The following is a 21163-nucleotide window of genomic DNA, read 5'->3' as shown; positions in this document are numbered from 1 at the left end:
CCAGCAGAGAGAACTGGCGCGCAATTTCCTCGCGCACGAATGACTTCACCTCTGCGAGCAAGGCGGAGTGGTCGGATATGGTCGACAAGCCAGCGAGCTCGGCGTCGCGGGATGGAGAGCGACGGGTTATCGACCGCTGCCGGCGCAGCTCCTCGTAGCTCTGGCAGAGCGTGATGACCTTGGCCACTGTGCTGGTTTTTGGCGAGCAGCATCGTGAAGGCATCGTCGTCGATGCCTTTCATAATGTGCCTCATCTTGTCAGATTCCGACATGGTGGCGTCGGCTTTCTTACACAAATCGAGGATGTCTTCAATGTAGCTGGTAAAGGTTTCGCCGGCCTGCTGAGCTCGTTCTCGCAAACGCTGTTCGGCCTGCAGCTTACGAACGGCAGGGCGGCCAAACACGTTGATGATGGCGGTCTTGAAGTCGGACCACGTCATAAAATCAGATGCGTGGTTGTTGTACCACAGGCCGGCCACACCCGCGAGGTAGAAAACCAAGTTGGTCAATTTTCCCGCCTCGTCCCATTTATTGGGGACACTCACACGTTCATAGATCGCGAGCCAGTCCTCCACGTCGGTCCCATCTGCGCCAGTGAAGACTGGGGGGTCGCGGATACGAGGGACACCGGGACATGAGGTCGGTGTAAGCGGAGGCGTCTGCTGGGCGGCGTCTTGAGGCATGGTAGCTGGTAGGGTGCGGGATCGAAGCTCCAGAGGCATCGAATGGGAGCACAGCACTCTCCACCAATTTGTTAAGCGGTTTATTGGACGGGACTCAGCGACAATTCGCTATGGCGACAGTCAAGGCAAAAGCACGGGCTCCGAGAGCGAGTGGCGTTTATAAGAGGACGACCCACTAGGAGCCGCTGGAGAACGCAACCGTTAAACAGTACCAATTGCTTCGCCACAAGAGGAAGATCAAGACAACTTATATTTACAGACTTACAGAAGAATTACAAGCATAAATGTTACAAAGAAATAAAGAAAACCAAACACTGGAAATGAACCATCTGTAGGGCGACCCTACGAGATTCAGCAGAGCCGACGGTGCCTAACACCTTAAGCCCGGTTCAGAACGCCAGACGGAACACCGGGGCCGCTTTTTATTACCCTGATGCTCCGCTTTTACAATACTGCCGGCGAATAGCTGCCTGTTTGCCCTGTAATTGGGCGGTGCATGCAGCAAATCAACAAACTCGTTACAAGGTCACTGCCTCCTTACACCTATGTGGGCTCATGCTCCTCGCCCCAAGCAACACACAAACAAGAGGCAAATAAAAACAAAGTAAACTAAAGTTGTTGTGGCCAGGGCAGGCTCAGCTGACGCTACACGTGTCGAGCTAAGTGCACGCGCTCAGTGATAAGAAAAGAAAAGAAAAACGTCGTTAAGGATAACGTCCCTGGTGGCATGTCAAACACCCCGCTGAAGGGACGGCAGACCGCCTGTCTTGTGGGTGCCCCGACCACCCTCGGGCCACTTCGCTGCTTCCCCCACCGCGCAAAACGTCGCACGTGGCACCACTGATAAGCTCGTTTTCCTGCTCCCGCTCCCACGATTTTGCCGAACCAGACTGTAAAGCAAAGTGCGGAAATGGATATTACGGTGAAGGGAGGCCCGCGCGCAAACAATTGTCAAAGGTGCCGACCGGGCGTCCGATGCCCCACGACGTGGGCCCACTCCTCGTCGTTCACGCATTCGAGCGTCAAGGGCCTGTCCGCTGTTCGAGCCACCTGATGCGCGCCACACATGACGAATGCCTCCGGCGACCGCGCGGTGCACAAAAGTAGGCCGCTTGGTCTCGTACCTCCTTGGGTGGCGCCCGCGAAGCGCGCGAACGTTAGACGGCGGGGCCGGAGGCGGCCCATTCATGCGCCGCCGAAAGGCATCGCTGAGCAATCGGGGAGGTCATTACGACAGCGTTTCCAACCCTTCCTGCCGCCGCCCGCGAGTGAGGCCGGGCGCGACATGGAACCCGATGGGCTCACCTATCTCTGGAGTCTAAATACTTTTCGTGGCGACGCACAGGCACTTCGAAGCACCCCCACCGGCGTGGCCCCCCAAGTTGGCCGCACCAAGTAAACAAAAAAAAGAAAAGAAAAAGAACCGTGCGTCCGGTTTTGACGGTGGTCCTACAGTGACTCTATTCATTTTGTGCTGCAGCATCGCGTTCGTTATGATGCCTGCTTTGTGAGATGAGGGGCTGGGAAGAGTAGCGGTTTGGACTAGTTGTTACTCCATAATGCTTGACGGTTATAGTAGGGTGTGTTCAGTTAAAGGACCCCTGACTGTAAAAGTTTTCTTTGCGACTTTTTTACTGTAATTTGTAGCTCTGTGTCTGGTAACCCTGAAACTGAATCGTAACTGCTCTGATGCATCGTATAGTTAATGCTAGCATCGTCAATTGAGAACAATTTTGTGTCAGTTTCAAACGCCCGCCTAAATACCATAAGAAACTAGCGCCCCACAGCGGGGGAGCGCCTGAGATCACATGCACTCAAGCTTTGGTGTCGCTGAAAGCGCAGTTTTCAAATCAGGGCCCTGCGTGCGGTAGAGTGAAACGATGCGCGTGCTTCGGTATTGTTAAGATATGAGGCCAAGTGGAAAAAGCGAATTTTTTTTTTTCAAAATGTCATTTTTTGTTTTTGGTCATGTTAAATACGCAATTTATCGCCCATGATTTTGCTGCATAAAGTTTCTGTCTATGCAGTTTCTTTCCAAAGATACAAACAAAAGCGTTAGACCACCCATCATCTACGAAACCGAAAGTGCCAGTTTTGTGTGCATCATAAAATTAGCTTGATATGTAGCACTTTGTTGGTTATTTAACAGTCATGTCAAGTGCGAACGTGTAATAACGCTCGAATAGCATTGTAAACCGATCATTTTCGATCATAGAAGTAATAAACTTCTCTCCAGGTGGACGTGCAATGTTGTACACCTCAAGGACATGTATGTGAGCCTGTAAATCATTAAATTTTCTTTGTATGATGCTGTGTGTCATTTTAATAACGGCAACAGAAGCACATTTGATATTTTGAAGCAAGTTGGCTTCGAGCCTGGCCTTTAGACTGCAAAAACTTGCCTCACAAACGATCAGAACTGCATCGCGAAAGCGTCCTATCACGGCACTGATGCTGCAAAGCAAGCTAGAAAAGAAAAGGGAATTGCCGCTCGAGCTATGGCACACAAGAGTAAGGTCCAGGATAAAACTAGCTACAAATATAGAGGATTTTAGGGTTCTTGGTCTCCTTGAGGAAGTGCTGCATGTGTTTCAAATATTTTTTGTTGATTTTTTCAGAACTAACATTTTTGGTATTTTTCCGTACGCGAACATTCATAACATTTTTGCTAATAAAGATTTTTCGTTAAAACTTGGAACACTTCCTTATCACATTAGTGGGTGTGCAATGAACCTCAGTAAGCAAAATCGTGCCACAAGATGTAATATGGCTGCCTGTTGCATAATTTTATTGCGATAGCAATTATATGGACAGTCTCGGCTGAATTTTGCCGCCACCGTCGCCGCCGTCATGCACCGTATATGTATAAGTATGTATATATATATAAAAGCCTTAAAGAAAAGTAAGTCAGAAAAATGCTTCCGAAGCGCGGAATCGAACCAGGGACCTCTTGCTCCGCAGCGACTGGCGCTAACCACTACGCCACGAAGCGCAGATCCTCCACGTAGCTAACGGCGAGCGTTATATACACACCCTTTACCGCTGGACGGACTCGGAGACGGCAGGCGCTTGTAAGCGTTTTTTCATTACCAGCGAGATGGCGCTAGGAGCGCGACGGGCGCATTTAAAAGTCGTCGGCGAGCTTGCTCGCTTCTTCTTATATTTGCGCAGGGAGAACCTTGCCCTTCCGCTGTCTGCTCGCGCGGTTTTCTTGTGGTGAGGGGAAGAGGGATGTTTCACGCTTTCACCGTGATGTCCGCGCTCATGTTACGGAGCGTACGAATGTCACTCGAGCTCAAAGGACGCCGCTAAACGAACAAACAGAAGATGAGCGCGAACTATCAAGTGTCACAGCTCGACACTTGAAGCACGCTAGTTTTCTTCTCTGCTTCGGCCGCCTTTGCAACAGGAGCGCTGTTCAAACTGAGAGTATCCATTGGCGAGCCTCACTTCGTATAGCATTAGATTCTTGCTATCGCATTCATTGCTTCGCCCTTGCGGTGAAACTGTGACTTTTTTTGTTTATTTAATCACTATAATTTTAGTATTCATCTGATCTCGTTTGTTTTGGTTCATTGCACTAACCAAAGCTTCTTTTATATCTTTGCGAAAAATGAGGTTTTTTTGTGGAGTGGAATATGGGGAGTTTTGATTATGAAAAATTAACAAGAAATAGGACTTGCTTTATAATGCTCACATCCTCCTAAAAAGGTGTACTTTACATTTTAGACTAATAATATCTAGTGATTATCGCTTTTTAAAATCTTTTGTTCCGACACTTGGCTTCACACCTCAAGCGCGTGCCCCCCCCCCCAGAAAAAAAAAGGCATTCCTGGCCGATGCAGCCAGACTACATTGAGAGCAGCCCGACAACAGAGCGAGAGGGGTGACGAACAATAGTCCTCGCTGGATGCCAGTCGGGGTATTGTGCTCGCCCCGCAAATGTTCTCTTACTTCGACAGTACCCACCTTACTCGTGGAACGTCACACGGCGCCTCGGTCTACGTCATGCCAGTGCGATGCCACGAGGTGCTGCCAACTTACATGAGTACTCACGCTTACTTTAAAACCAAATTAAAATATCTTAAAGGCAACGTCCGGCACTCATAATCAGTCAGAGGCGCCCACATATACAGGACAATCAAACAACACAGACATCTTGAAGTTTCAATTTTGGTGTCAAGGGTCTTTTAAGAACGTCGGCGCATGTCCGCGGACCCCATATAATTTTGCTGGAAAAAATATATCTTGAGTCCCCAGGATCACAACACTGATCTTAGTGTCGCAGAAAAGAATTTTGCCTTCGTAAAAAAAAATTCAGAAGGATCCACTTAGCTAGAACCGCTTTTTGCATTGCACGAAAATGCGATTTTGATGATATCCTACACAAGAACTGTTGTAGCTTTGGGTCTGAAAATTTTTGTGACACACTATTGTCACGTGGTCGTGACGTCAACGAAGGCAGCAGTCAGCACGTCAGAGATGAAACTTTATATGGCCAAACTTGTGGCCGGGCAACTGAAAGTCAAACTACAGCAATACACTGATAGCGGCGAACAGAGCGTCGACCGTCGATCAACTGCTCATGACTGGGATGCGCCGTCTTTTATACATCACGCATCGAACTTTCCAGTCTTATCACTGGTTGTCGCGCAAGCACTGGAATAATCTAGACTATCCGCGTCCTGCGTGCAATCTTAACAAAACGATCTACTACACTCGCGAAGCTTCTCGAACACTGCGGCGCGGTCAGCGTCGAGCGTTGATAACCGCCTTTGCTGGTCAACCCCGAATACATCAAAATAAAAGAAGAAGCGGGCGTGGCACTTTGAATAGCTTGTGTTGACAAAATTCTGTTACCTTGCAGTGCTGGTGCTGTGTTTTGAAGAAAAAAAAGTCGTAAATACGGCACATTGTTCAGTAACGCTCAAATTTTAGATTTTTCGCTCCGCATCTATAGTAGCCAGAATTTTCAAAACTTTGCAGAGTGTTGCCACACATTAGGTTAACAAGTGTGCTGAATATAATTGCCGTGAATGATGCCAAACACTCTAACTCTAAAAACTCTAAATATGCAATATTTTGGAGGTCAACTGAAAAAAAATCAATTTCGCCGCAAGGGCAGAGCAGTGAATGCCATAACAACAAATTGGAATACTCTAAATATGCAATATTTTGAAGGTCAATTAAAAAAAATCAGTTTCACCTCAAAGGCGGAGCAATAGCAGTAAATTGGAATGTTATACGAACTAAGGCTAGCAGCTAACTGTTTTTGGATCCTATCTCAGGTAACTCAACAACAGACTGGTTTAAGGGAATACGGCCGCTCTAGGGAACAAAACAATTTTCATGCTGTCTGTTCCCTCAACGGACAGTAAGGATTTACGAGCTGTCTCCTGATGTCTGTCGAATTAATGAATGTATAAAACAATTATTGTGGAAATTGTAACGGCTACTGCAGTTATTGCTAGAGAGGACCACGTGGGTCTTTATTCAGGACTCCGTTGGACTGAGCTGCAACCCGCGCCCACTTCGTGAAGTTCCGTTGATCCTCAAGAGCTGGGCTGGTCAAAGCCTCCTTGCACCCCTGCCACATCGGCTGCGTAATTAGCGCAATGCTTCCATTAGGCGAAGTAGCACTCGCGACCGCGCCCTTATGAGCAAAGTTTGCAGTTGCTGCTCGCAATAAAAAAATGCCAGCTTTGATTTTTTTTGAACTCCCCAGAAATTAAGCCAAGCTAGCATTCTAACTGAATCTTCAGCGCCACCTTCACCATCAACTTCAGCAATGCGACACTCTGAACTGAATAATAGCTCTGTCACGTGCCACATTTAATGTCCATGATGAAACAAGCGCAAAATATACGAAGACTCAGAAAGGACACAGGACGGAGCGCTTACTAGCAACTGAAAATTTATTTTGGAAAGAACAATCTTATATATGCATAACATGCATCCTCATCACCACACACCACCCTTGTTATCACAGAGTGTCCTTTCTGAGTCTTCGTATATTTTGCGCTTGTTTCATCATGAACCTATACCAACACGCCCAACTGGCAGTCATCCTACATTTAATGTCATTTGCAGGGTATGGGATTAGGTGTTAATGCCAGTTTTGTAGCTGCTACACGGGCATAGTTAATGGCATTCACAGGTAATGGCATTTGCCCATTGGGTGCGTTTTCCGAACTCATGCAAACACAACATATGTAATTTCGACGATAGGCGCTTGGCAAAAAATGACAAAATCGATAACTTAAAGCCAAATTTAATTAATATTAAGGTTCTTATTAATTGCTGTTGTCAGCTTTTCAATAACTTTTTGATGTACAGCGCGATAGTTGAAGCAAACTTTTGCAACTACATTCTTGTTCCCAGACTCCAGCCTGACACCAACGCCTCCTGTCAACCACGTTTACCAACGCTTGTCTGTTCTTTCTGCTTTTTCATTTCCTCCATGTTGTTTTGGTAAAGTGGTGGTGTGGTAGCAAGGTCGGAATTTCGCACGCGATGTCTATTTGCCAGCCATGGAAGTGAACTACGCAGTTTCGTCGGATGAGAATAATAATAAGCAGAAAGCGCACTGAACTGGCGACAAACATCGACACCAATGGCAAAAGCCATTTTGTACACCCGTGTAGACCAGGAGTGTGAGGTTGCAATGACATTCAGCTTGAATATCATTTACTGCGAATGACATCACATGTGCCGTGTGACAGGGGTGTAAGTGCAGTGCTTCATTGCCAGGTTCCATAGTATTAGCTACTTAAACAACATGTTATCGTATGCTATCATCTTAATAAGGAGAGGACACACTTTTATTTCCGTAAAAAGCTCTCTGGTTTATCGCGTATTGTGCCTTGAAGATGACAGCAGCCGGAAGAAAACAAGCGTAGCACATAACATTGAAACCCAAATGATGTACTGTCAACTCAGTCAGAATGGTGAAAGACTTAAAAAAACGCGCTGTTTAAAAGAATAAAAAATGAAGAGGTGATTACCTGGGGTAACCACCACGCCGGAAAGAGTTAAAGGGGCCCTCCAACACTATTCAACCCCCCATTTTTTACTTGCGGGTTGCGTAGACTGATGGCTGGGGATAATTTTAGCATAAGTTTAAGCACCGATATCAAATTATTTAGTATTTTAATCACGCGTTGAAGTCGCTACATCGCTGCTGACCGCATCAGCGCGTAGTGGCGCTTGCCAGAACTACTGCGGGCGGAAATGACGAAGATGGGCGCTGGCCTATGATTGGATAAATGTAACGTTAGAAGTAATAACGGCGTTGCATCAAAGTTGAGATTACTATTGTGTTTCGTTTTTCTTTTCTGTGCTTTTTCAATGAACTCCAAATAGCCGCCGTCGCAACAAGAAATATCACTACAACCACAAAGTACGACAGAGGCGCCGGTTGCCATTTCGCCTCTGGTTGCTCTGGCTTTCTTTTTTTTTTTTTGCGTGCGCCGGTCGGATGTCCATATGAAACGCTTGCCCCTCTTCCTTCTTTTTGCGTCTGTACGTTTGCGAGCTGCCTCTTTCCGCATGTGCGGTAGGCTCATGATTGTTGTTGAAACGGTGCAAGTAATCCTCTTCGTTGAATTGTCGCTGCACACTTGTAACTCGTCGGGCTGCTCCCCGAACATTCCGCGTAGGGGCGACCGTGTTTAACCGCCCATGCCGCTCCACAAATTCCCTTCTCAGAATGAGAAGAGGGAATGACATGGAATGTCGTTGTAAGGAACAGCAGACAAAGCCTCCCCAGCCTCGCTATGAAGCAGTAGCGCCCGCTCAAGTTCGACAAGTCAGGAGGAACCACGTTTGTTACTATGGCAACGACGTCAACAATACGTTGGAAAGGAGAAGCAACAATGGTGTGCGAGCTTCCCCTACGTAAGAGCTTTCAGCCCATTTCATTGGAGCGCCATCCGACGTCACAGCAGAGAGTGAAATGTGGTCACGTGACCCCGCGAAAATCGAGTTGAGGGCAGGCATTTTTTTCTTGTATTTTGAATTTTCTAAATTGAATAACTTCGTACTGCGTGCCGCTATCGCTGCCGTTCTTGCTGCACTAGTTCGTCCGCACTTCAGTCTACGCAATCCACGAGTAAAAAATGGGGGGTTGAAGAGTGTTAGAGGGCCCCTTTAAGCATTTTTGTTTAGCATTTGACATCACTCTCGGCAATTCTATTTAGCACACTTGTGGACCTAAGGTGTGGCAACACTCTGCGAAGTTTCTTTCTGACTATTATAGACATGGAGCATGCCAGCCAAATCTCACACATAGCTCTGTAGTTTTGATGTACAGCACGATAGACGTGCAATATTTGCGTTTTTTTTTTTCTTAAAGTAATAGCACCAGCACTGCAAGGTAACAATATTGCCACGCCCACTTCTTGGTTTATATTGATGTATTCGGGTTTGACGAGCAAGGACAGTTAGCAACGCTTGACGCTGACCACACCCACGTGTTCGAGAAGCTTCGCGACTGTAGTAGACCACTTTGTTAAGATTGCGCGCAGGACGAGAATAGGCTAGATTATTCCAGAGCTTGTGCGACCACCAGTGATAAGACTGGAAAGTTCGATGCGTGATGTATAAAAGACGGCGCGTCCCAGCCATGAGCAGTTTATCGACGGCCGACGCCCATTTTGCCGCTATCAGTGTACAGCGTGTATTGCTGTAGTTGAGTTTTCATTTCGCGGCCACAAGTTCGGCCAAATAAAGAGTTTCACCTTGAACACGCTGACTGCTGTCTTCGTCAACGTCACGACCCCGTGACATCTGGTGGAGTTGCTGCTCGTTCATGTTCCGGATGCCCCCGTCAAGCCGTGAACCCAGCCCACATTGCGAAGACACCGACACCATCAGCGACAGTCGAGCCCGCCACAGACTGAAAGGACTACCCCCCTAATACGGACCCCTACCGGACAAGCCAAGAGCCACGGCGACGAAGACAACAAGCACGATGACGGCTGCAGTGTCCCCTGCAGCGATAGTGATGCAGTCGCCCAGGGAGCCGCCGACATTCCATGGTTCACCATGTGAGGACCCCATGACCTGGCTGGAGGCGTTTGAAAGGGTCTCGACATTTAACAACTGGAACTCCGACGACAAGCTGCGCCACGTAATCTTTTACCTGGAAGACGCAGCAAGGACCTGGTACGAGAATCGGGAGTCCGCACTCCGTACCTGGGACCTTTCTCGCGGCACTTTTTTGGCAACGTTCACGAGCGTCGTCCGAAAGAAAAGGGTCACGTCCTTGTTGCAGACATGGGTGCAACACCCGAATGAAAACGTGGCCATCTTCACGAAAGAAATGAACAGACTGTTCCGCCACGCTGACCCCGACATGCTCAAGGAGAAGAAAGTCCGTTTCCTCGTGCGAGGAGTCAAGCAAGAACTCTTCGCTGGGCTGATGTGTAACCCACCCAAGATCATCCAGGAATTCCTGACGGAAGCAACAGCGATCGATAAGATGCTGGAAATGCGTACGAGGCAGTAGAACTGCCGCATTTCTACGATGACCTACGGGGATGTTCAGGCACTGCAGTCTGATGACTTGCGTGACACCATCAGAGCCATCGTGTGGGAGGAGCTGCGTAAATTATTGCCCTCCTCCCAGCCTTAAGTGGACCCGATCGCCCACGTCATACGCCAGGAAATCCAGCAATTTCTGGGAGCACCTGAACCAGCGCAGCCTGAGCCACAAGCTATTAGCTACGCAACCGCACCCCGCCGTACCGCGCCCCCTCACCGCCGATGTCAAGACGCCGCACTGCCACAATTCTGCCGCCAGACACCACCGATGTCACATTGCCCGCCGGCCGGCCAGCAATACACGCCGAGGAAAACAGATGTTTGGTGTGCCCCAGACAACTGCCCGCTCTGCTACCGCTGCGGGGGAAGCTGGCCACACCTACCGCCGCTGCCAGTACCGACAGATGGGGCTACGCGGTTTTGCCGTCAATGCGCCGTATCCACAGCAGGGTGAATGACCTCACGACATCGCTGACTACCTCGCACGAGCACAGTGGACGCCCCGACAACCTTCCCGATCGCCGTCGCCAGCCTGCTATATGTCACCGCAGCGCCGCCAGTACACCGGTCCTACTTGGGGCCGTTCCGCAAGCCCATATCTGGAAAACTAAGGGCAGCAACCGATAGAAGTGCGGTTGCTGTACGACGAAATACCAAAGAACCTCTGCCGTCGACGATGCCGCCGTGACAGAATGCGCCGCAAGCTGAACGAGGCCCTGACGTCGAAACTTCGTGGCCCGAAGAAGACGTGATGACGCAACGCGGAAGCAGCGGAACCAACCGACGTAGCCGGGATCCAACACCATGACCTAACCGCAACGCAAGACGACGAGCTAGCGACCTCGACGTTCTTGTCGACGGCCACAGTGTCACAGCTCTCGTCGACACTGGAGCCGACTATTCTGTCATCAGGGGTGCTATTTTGTAAGCGTTCTGTCACAGAACGGAGGCGGCGCATTCTATGAGCTGCACGGGATTGGTTGAGGCTCGATTCAAATTCAAATTCAATATGCATTGTTTAATGGTCCAAGACGTTAGAATAGCCTGTAAAAGCCATATAACGGTCATGTGATAGCCACAGAACGGCCGGCGACCTCGTTCCGTCGACCTCCTCTCCCCGTTCATCGACAAAAATGGATACAAAACAGTCTCCCGACGACTTGGGTTGGATCGAAACGTATGTGCGTGGGCTGAGGAGAGGAAGAGCGGCTTCACGCGCTGACTGGTATTCAGCCATCTCCCGTTTGCGACAGTTTGCAAAACTGGCGTCTCCGTTCTCGTTCATGCCATTTCGTGTTGCCTGCGTGGCTGCTGCAGTCACGCAGAAACGAAGCCCCGAGGTAGAAGATGCTTTGAGGTGATGACTGAAGAGGAGTTCCGGCGACACTTTCGTCTGAATAACGGTTCGAGTGCTGGCGCCTGGCGCTGTTCAAATATTACTACAAGTGGACAAATACTAGAAGCATTGGTTGGAACAGCGTGGTAGCCAGCGCCACTATCAACCGTCTTTCGAAACTGTGACACCACCTAGCGCCATGTCAAGATGCTAACACAAGTAAATTGTTGAAGTAATCGCGTTCTTCAGTTTAAAGCTTTGAAAACAATGTCAGACAATATTAATGTTCAGCTATAACAATTTCATATTTTTTCGTGCGCTGAAAACACTCCCAAATTCCTTAGCTAGCTATTGGCTGCTTGCTCCCTCTCGTTCTTCCGTTCGATCCCGCCTCCGTTCTGTGACAGACAGACAGACAGACAGACAGACAGACAGACAGACAATGAACTTTATTGTGGTCCTGAGGGGCGACTCGGAAAGCCCCCTTACGGGCGAGGAGCCGCCACGGGCAACTCCCACGTCGGAACGGGCAGGCCATGCCTGACCGCCACGTCGCGGGCCCTCTGGACGGCCCGTAGCTGAACGGTGAGGTCGGAGCTCTTGAGTGCCTTCTGCCACTCTTCTTCCGTGGTTAGACGATCGTGCTGCTGTAACGAGGGACACCGCCAGAGCATGTGTTATAAAGTGCAGAAAGCATCTCCGCAATCCGGACAATCGGGCTCAAACGAGTCCGCGTACTTGCTGACCCTAGCTAGGCTGGGATAGGACCCAGTCTGCAGCATACGAAAGGTGGAAGACTGAGGCCTGGAGAGCTTGGTGTGCGGCGGGGGATATACCCTCCTGCCGAGCTTATAGTGCTTTGTGACCTCGAACGCGTACAAAATAGCCCCCCAGGGGACCGTTCGCCACGAAGTTGAAGAAAGTCAAGACCGCCTGGGAAGGCCCCGAAATTCGGACTGCTGAAGGACACCTAGTGACACCGGCGGGAATGTGCACAGTGAGAGTCACCATTAACAACCGGATTTATCCCGCGAGCTTCGTTGTGCTACAGCTTTGCTTGAGAGACGTCATCCTTGGTATGGACTTCTTAAGCTTACATGGTGCAGTCATCGACCTGAGATCCGAATCGATAACACTATCCACAGAAAAAGCATTACCGCTGCACACGACTTCAGGAAAGCAGGCCTTGAATGTGCTGGAAGACCATGTCACACTCCCCACTTGCACCAGTGTCATCATTTCCGTCAGCACTAAAAAATCAGCAAACCTGGAAGGCGTCGTTGAAGGAGACCAGCACTTGTTGATCAACCGCGAGATTGGCGTCGCAAGAGGAATAGCCGGGCTGCGTGGAGGGAAAGCAACAGTGGTGCTCATGAATTTCAGCAACAAGTACAAGCACGTGAACAAAGGCACGACGGTTGCCTACATCGAAGAAATTGGGGAAGCCACCAATGCGTTCGCCCTCGCCGATTCTTCCGAGCCTACTCCGATGAACCAAGCTCCCCAGCCGGCTTTTGACATCAATCTGAACCTTCTGAAGCATAAGCAAGAACAGCTCAGAACCCTGCTCCTGCAATGCCAGGACCGCTTTTCATCGTTGTCAAGGATTCAGCAGACCCCAGTCGCAAAACACCGCATCATAACAGAGGAAAGTGCCAGGCCACTCCGCCAGAGCCCATACAGAGTTTCGACGCGAGAACACGAGGCCATAATGAAACAAGTCGACGAAATGCTACATGGCGACATCATCCAGCCTTCCAAGAGTTCGTGAGTGTCACCAGTGGCGTTAGTGAAGAAAAAGGACGGGACCCTACGCTTCTGTGTCGATTATCGCTGCCTGAACAAAAACACGAAGAAGGACGTCTACCCTCTCCCACGGATAGACGACACCCTTGATCGACTTTACAACGCAAGGTACTTTTCTTTGATGGACCTCAAGACCGGCTACTGGCAAATCGAAGTCGACGAGAGAGACTGAGAGAAGACTGCTTTTATAACACCAGACGGCCTCTTCGAGTTCAAGGTCATGCCCTTTGGTCTTTGCTCGGCACCTGCGACGTTCCAGCGTGTTATGGACACCGTGCTCGCAGGATTGAAGTGGCAGACGTGCCTTGTGTACTTAGATGACGTTGTGTTTGCCTCGAACTTCGACGAACACCTCCGGCGCCTTGAAGCTGTACTTCAAGCAATCAAGACCTCCGGACTCACCCTAAAGCCAGAAAAGTGCCGCTTCGCATATGACGAACTCTTGTTCTTGGGCCATGTCATTAGCAAGTCTGGAGTTCGCCCGGACCCGCGGAAAACAGCTGCCATTGCTGCCTTCCCGCCCCCCACCGACAAGAAGGCCGTACGCCGATTTCTGGGCTTGTGCGCCCATTACAGACGTTTCGTCAAGGAATTTTCACGGATCGCCGAGCCACTGACGCAACTCGCGAAGACCGACGGCGAATTCAGGTGGGAAACGGCACTAGTTCAAGCATTTCAAGAATTGAAATGACGCCTCCGATACTTATGCATTTCGACGAATACGCCGATACGGAAATCCACACCGACGCAAGCAGCGTAGGACTTGGCGCTGTCCTTGTGCAAAGGACTGACAGACTGGAAAGGGTTATCAGTTACGCTAGCCGGTCGCTACCTAAGGCAGAAGCCAACTATTCCACAACAGAAAAGGAGTGCCTTGCCATCATCTGGGCTTCATCCAATTTTCGCCCCTAGCTCTACGGGAGGCCCTTCAAAGTTGTGAGCGAACCCCACGCCTTGTGTTTGCTAGCTAAATTGAAGGACCCTTCAGGTCGTCTCGCACGATGGAGCTTGAGACTTCAAGAATTCGACATTACCGTCGTTTACAAGTCCGGAAGAAAACACTCTGATGCCGACTGCCTGTCTCGTGCCCCCGTGGACCCGCCGCCGCAAGACGACCAGGATTATGACTACTTCTTGGGAACCTCAAGTGCCAACGACTTTGCTGAACGACAGCGATAGGACCCGGAACTCAGACGCCTTATGGAATACCTCGAGGGCAAGACCGCCGTCGTTCCGAAAGTATTCAAGTGAGCACTGGCGTCGTTTTTCTTACGCAACGGCGTTCTCTAAAAGAACTTTTCACCACTTTGAGCCAAGTACCTTCTTGTGGTGCCTTCAGAATTGCGACCAGAAGTCCTCCAGGCCCTACACGACGACCCGACAGCTGGACACCTTGTTGTTTCCTGCATGCTCGTGAGAATACAAGAAAAGTACTACTGGCCACGCCTCACTGCTGACGTCACTCACTACGTAAAGACATGCTGATGCTGTCAGCGACGGAAGACGCCGCCGACAAGGCCAGCTGGACTTCGTCGGCCGATCAAGCCACCTCGGCGACTGTTCCAGCAGATCGGGATGGACCTCCTGGGGCCATTCCCAACGTCGACTTGCGGTAATAAGTGGATCGTCGTAGCTACCGACTATCTAACCTGCTATGCCGAAACACGGTCGCTGCCCAAAGGCAGTGCCTCCGAGGTAGCCAAGTTCTTAGTTGAGAACATCGTCCTACATGATGGCAAGTCACCGCCACACAACCGCCTACCACCCACAGACAAATGGCCTCACTGAGCATCTAAACAAGACAATCACTGACATGCTAGCCATGTACGTTGACGTCGAACACTAGACCTGGGATGCCATCCTTCCGTACGTGACTTTCACATACAACACGGCCGTGCAAGAAATGACGCAGATCACGCCCTACAAGCTGCTCTACGGAAGGAATCCGGCAACGACGCTCGACGCCATGTTACCCAACATCTCCGATGAAGAAAATCTCGACGTCACTGTTTACCTTCAGCGCGCCGAAGAAGCCCGACAGCTCGCCCGCCAACGCATCAAGAATCAGCACATGACTGACAGCCGCCGTTACAATCTTCGAGGACGCTTTGTGGAATACCAGCCCGGCGACCGTGTTTGGGTATGGACGTCGATACGCCGACATGGGCTCAGTGAAAAACTTCTTCGTCGGTGATACTTCGGGCCATACAAGGTGCTTTGACGTCTCGGCGCTCTTGACTATGAGGTCATCCTGGACGGCATTACGAACTCGCAGTGACGCCGCGCACGACCTGAAGTCGTCCATGTCGTGCGCCTTAAGCTGTTTTTTTGCGCATTAGCGAACCTGGGGACAGTACTTTTTCCTTTGTTATTGTAATTTATTTGTGTATGCACTTGTTTTTTTCCCTTTAATGTTCTGTCGCAAGCATCGGGATCATGCTTTTTCAGAGGGGGGCAGTGCCACGCCCGCTTCTTGCTTTATTTTGATGTATTCGTGTTTGACCAGCAAGGACGGTTAGCAATGCTCGACGCTGACCGCGCCCACATGTTCGAGAAGCTTCGCGATTGTAGTAGATCACTTTGTTAAGATTGCGCGCAGGATGCGAATAGTCTAGATTATTCCAGAGCTTGTGCGACCAGCAGTGATAAGACTGGAAAGTTCGATGTGTGGTGTATGAAAGATGGCGCATCCCAGCCATGAGCAGTTTATTGACGGCCGACGCCCATTTCGCTGCTATCAGTGTACAGCGTGTATTGCTGTAGTTGAGTTTTCATTTTCCGGCCACAAGTTCGGCCAAATAGAGAGTTTCATCTTGAACACGCAGACTGCTGTCTTCGTCGACGTCAATATTCTGTCAACTCACGGTATTCATGGTATGTCATGAAAAATTTTCAGACCCACAGGTACAGTAGATTTGGTGTAGGATCTTGTCAAAATCCAATTTTTCTGCAATTAGCAAATACTTGAGAATCTTTTTCGTGAAGGCAAAATTTTTGTTCGCGACACTAAGATTGGTGTTGTGACCATGGGGACTTAGATAGCAAAATATCTTTTTCACCGATATTAAATGGGGTCGGCAGACATGAACTGATGTTCTTCACTGAACACACCCAGTACTGACTATAATCATCTTTTGTATACCTTTCATGGATAACATTAAGCTATGATTATTTTCGGCTCACCCTCCCATGCTTTCCCTTGCACTGACAGTGCACAGCTCACGTGCCACGATATGATTATAATGCAATTGGTCGTTATACAGAACATCACAGCGAGAGCGGAAATTCACTTCAGTGTTTCATAATTCCTGTTGCAATAAAAAGTAAAAAAGAGAACGCGACTGCATGTGCCAAAGCCTAGTGTGTTGCCATATAACAGATAGTGAACCATTCACTTGCACTCTCTGGATTCTGATTCTTTGTCACAGTGAGTGCAAGAATTTCACTCTTCATTCAGGCCTTATGCTTCAATGTAAGAAGCAGACAGAAATGGGAATTTTTTTTTAAATAACCATGCCACGACTTTGAATTAAATACTTGCAGTCATGATGAAGCTAAATTGCAGATATAAACTGAAACTAGTACAAATACGTGTTCCATTGTCCCATGAGGATAAAGATCTGAGGATGTTGAATTAGCAATGCGAAAGGTGTGAGCCCATTGACACTATATTCGTGGGTGACTCTAGAAATAGCTGAGGAGAGGTGTTAGCATTTGCCGGGAAAAAAAAAACGACTCCGTATCATGTAAATCTTCTTTAGAAAGCATAAAAATTAAAAAATGCACGTAGAAAAGCCCTAACAGAGAAACGAAAAACGAGAGAGATTTCATACTTTGTGGGGACCTTGGCATAGTACAGTACATAGGAGTGGTAAGTAAGGTATGAGGTAGTGATCATAGGCTAGTGAAGAGGATCACTTTGAACCTAGAACAGGCCTACCTAGACATTCTCAGGGTAAACGACAGATACTGCTTTAGAACAGGAAGATGGTGCCAACCTAGAGGGAATGAATGCGAGACTGATTTCTTCAGAAGCTGTTGAAGTTGGAGGTAAAGCACCGAAGCAACTAGTTAGCAAGCTTTCCCAAATCACAAAAGGCCTAAAAAGGAAGTGACAAAACATAAAAGCGTGTTACTCAAGAGATCAAATAGAATTCACGGAACTGTCAAAGCTCATTAACATGAGGAAGCTACTAAGTGATAAACAGAATTATAACTGTGAGGGATTTTTTTCAAAATTATAACGTCAGACATTAAGCAGTGAAAAATGGGGCTGCATCAGATCAGCTAAAGAGTAAGCCTGCATAGCAAAGATGAAAAAGTGTGCATTATTAGCAGTTTCTATGACATTTTTCAGAAAAGAAATGGTCCCAAGGCATGGCATGTATACACTGCAGGCCGGATTCCTAATGATGGAACCACTTTTTTTTTTTTTTTTTACCAAGTTACACATTCTGACTCGTATATTAGAAAATGTACTATTTTCTTGTATACTGTGTAAGCATTTTTGTATTATGATGTGTCTTGTAGCTTGTATGGTTATTCCATGATGCAGAAGTTTACAAATGGTATTGCTAGTGCTTTGTCTTCCTTTGTTAATTGTAATACTACTGTTCCATTCACGGGCTTGGGCCAGACCATACAGATGACATAGTTCATCTAGTGTTCCAGTACCTCAACATGCTGCGCACTGAAGGTCCCCAGCGTTGGATCTTCCAGGAGCTGCAGGAACTGTGGCGCATTGCCTTCCGCTTCAAGGGTAAAGACACGCCACAGAGCTATGTGCGGGATTTGGCTGGCATGCTTCATGTAAGTATATCCATGACTGATAATCTTTAAAGGACCCCTGACAGCAAAATTTTTGTTGGTGACTTTTTTACTGTAATTTGTAGCTTTGGGTCTGGTAATACCTAAGTTAAATCGTAAATGCTCTAGCGTATCGTATAACTAATTCTAGCGTAGTTAATTGTGACCATTTTAGCGTCACTTCAAAACTCCCGCCTAAAAACCACAAGAAACTAGCGACCCATGCGGGGGAGCATCAAAGACCACGTGCAGTCAAGCTGTGGTGACGTTGAAAGCGCGGTTTTCGAATCGGGGCCCCGCGCGCGGTAGAGATTGAAAGCATGTGGGTGCCTAGGTATGGGTTAAACCTGTTAAGCGCGTGACCCCTCACAAAAACTACCTCGAGAGGAGCCCGACAACAGAGCGAGAGGGGTGCGGAACAATAGGCCTCGCCGGGTGCCAGTCGTCGTATTGTGCACGTGCGCCCCGCAAACCTTCTGTGACGTCCACAATACTTGCTTTACTCGTGGAACGTCACGCGGGGCCTCTATCTCCGTCATACCAGGATGTCGCAAGGTGCAGCCAACTCAAGTGAGCACTCATGCTTACTTTAAACCAAATTAAGATATCTTAAAGGCAACGTTCGTCGCTAATAATCGGTCAGACGTGCCCCCGTATACAGGAAAGTCAAACAACACAAAGATCTCGAGGTTTCAATTTTGGTGTCAGGGGTCCTTTAAGCACAGAACCAGACGAGGACAGTGAAGGACACTAAAGACACACAGGTGCTTTAGTGAACTATATCCATGAATTTTTGTTCCACGTTCACTGTCAGTCTGACCCTCGGCATGCCTTGTGTGTGCATCTGCAGACATCATGCACAGTGTGGTCAATAATTGTGAGTAGTCAAGTGGGTGGCTTGAGGTAATCAATAAAGCTCATTTGTAAGAAAGCTGACATTTCTCAAACCTGTTTTCTGCGTAAATTATGGAAGTGTGCAGGGCATCGTACCCAGTGAACTTTATAGAGATCCTTTGGCCTTGAAAAATTGCCGCAGTTGGGATTTGAGACACACCCGAAGGTACACACATCTGATGAAAGCCTGTTAAATGAAATGCTGTTAACTAGATATAGGATTTGCATTGCTACCACAAATTAACGTACTCTGTCATGTGCAGCAAGTGAAGTGGAGATGAAGAAAAGTACACTAGCAGAGCATGATCAGGTATGCTAAAACTACCCAAAGGAAGATGTGTGTTTGGGTGGCAAAGGTAACTCACGTCCAAAATTAAGCCTTGCTGGAGTATTGAAGCCTGTGGCATGATTAACGGTTGCTCTCACAACAATCGCAACAAACACTGTCTCGAGTAAGCTTGGTGTCGCAGTCCCTGTGCCTCTTTGTATGTGCAGTCATCATTGCTTTGAGATTGTAATTGACTCTTTTCATTTATCTGTGAAACGGTAAGTTGCCATCTGGTTATACCAGCAGCAAGACAAGTTTCTTAGAGCAGATTGCTGGTATAATAAATAGCATTGTCTGTAATTAACTGTGAGGGAAAGCCAAACCTTATGCGTACCTCCATTAAACACTTCTATTTATTTATTTATTTATTTATTTATTTATTGATACCTCAAGGGTCCCAAGAGACATTACATGAGGGATGGGCATCAAAAGTAAGAACAAAAGATAGAAAAAAAGAGAAAAAAATACAATAATTAACAACAAACAACAATCAGAAAATGCAAAATACAAAAGACGGCAATGATGACAATTTGAAAGGAAGAAAAACAATCTATTTACAAAGGTAAGTCCAAAAACAGCAGTTCCATATATTAGACTAAGTGTTCAGTAGCAGATCGGAAGCGCGCTTCTAGATGTATCCACTATGCACAGAAGTAATAGCTCAGCCCACTTGATAGAGTGGTCCACCATGACAAAAAGCAGTTCCCTGTGGGCTGTGGGCCTGGGCTATACACCTAGTGCACGCCGACGGAAGTGCCAGAGGTGGCAAACTCAGTCATTACTCTCGGGAAAGCAAGCAGACGGCCGCTGTGGTTTCCTACGTCGTTGTACGTGTGTTTCCGCGTTGTTCACGTTTCCGTAGTGAAATAAGCAACGTTCGTCGTATGTGTGGTGGCCGAAACTTCAAGGGATGTCGAATAACAATTGCTGTGGAGTAGAGTGCTCAAACACCTACAAAAACGCGCCCGGAACACGGTTTTACTCACTCACCGCAAGGCCTCCTGAGCAAGAGCGACGGAAGCAATGGATCGCCGCTGTTCGTTGGCATAGACGAGCCGCTTCGTCATTGTGCGGGTTAACACGTCGCTTCTTGTTCTAATGCTTTCGTTCTGCCATATCGGTGCTTGCTGGATGCACTCGATCATGTTGACATTGGTAGACGACCAAAGCTATCAGCCTGAGCATGCGTTGGTTCGGTTCGACCGCCGTGCAGGGCACTTCGCTCAAACGTTCTATATTTCAGAAGTGTTGTAGTTCGGGCGAGTTGGTCATCCATGAACTTAGCTTGTACTAGCGCGGTACATGTACCGCGCTATTACAAGCTAAGTTCTATATTTATTATTTACAGAAACAGAAATGCAGCCATGGTTGACTTCAGAAAGAACAAGAAGTGATTGAGACGTCACCTTTGTAAACAAAACAAAGCGGATGTTCACCATGAGCTGCACCTCATAGCTGGGTCTTGTTACGCTGGTCTGCGCGACGCACCTTTGATATTCACCGGCATGACGATTCATTCCACGCGGACGTTTGTTCTCCTCCGCAGTCGGTCATCACATGTCTTCTCGGCGACCCTCTTCAAAACTTGTCACTGTCATCTCTTGATACTTTACTCACAGCACTAGATCATCAAACAACACGTCTTCTGCGGTCGAGCGAATGATGCTATCACTAGAACGACATAACTTCTTCACCGACTAACTCCTCACTGACTGACTCTCCGCCGCCGCGCACTTGCATTGCCTGTAGCGGCTCGCGCCTGGGTTC

The 21163-nt window shown here is 48.3% G+C and overlaps 1 protein-coding gene across 2 annotated transcripts in view; it reads left to right on the top strand.

Moving 5' to 3' along the window:
- LOC119379410 (insulin-degrading enzyme) overlaps positions 1-21163 on the top strand; it is a 439455-nt gene that overhangs the window by 146926 nt on the left and 271366 nt on the right. For both annotated transcript variants that reach the window (XM_049411974.1, XM_037648727.2), the window contains exon 11: positions 18005-18177. In XM_049411974.1, coding sequence (XP_049267931.1) covers positions 18005-18177 — 173 coding nt within the window. The remainder of the gene's footprint in view (positions 1-18004; positions 18178-21163) is intronic.

This window comes from Rhipicephalus sanguineus, chromosome 1 (assembly GCF_013339695.2).
Source record: "Rhipicephalus sanguineus isolate Rsan-2018 chromosome 1, BIME_Rsan_1.4, whole genome shotgun sequence".
Classification (NCBI taxonomy): domain Eukaryota; kingdom Metazoa; phylum Arthropoda; class Arachnida; order Ixodida; family Ixodidae; genus Rhipicephalus; species Rhipicephalus sanguineus.
This window is presented reverse-complemented; position numbering and strand designations above follow the sequence as displayed.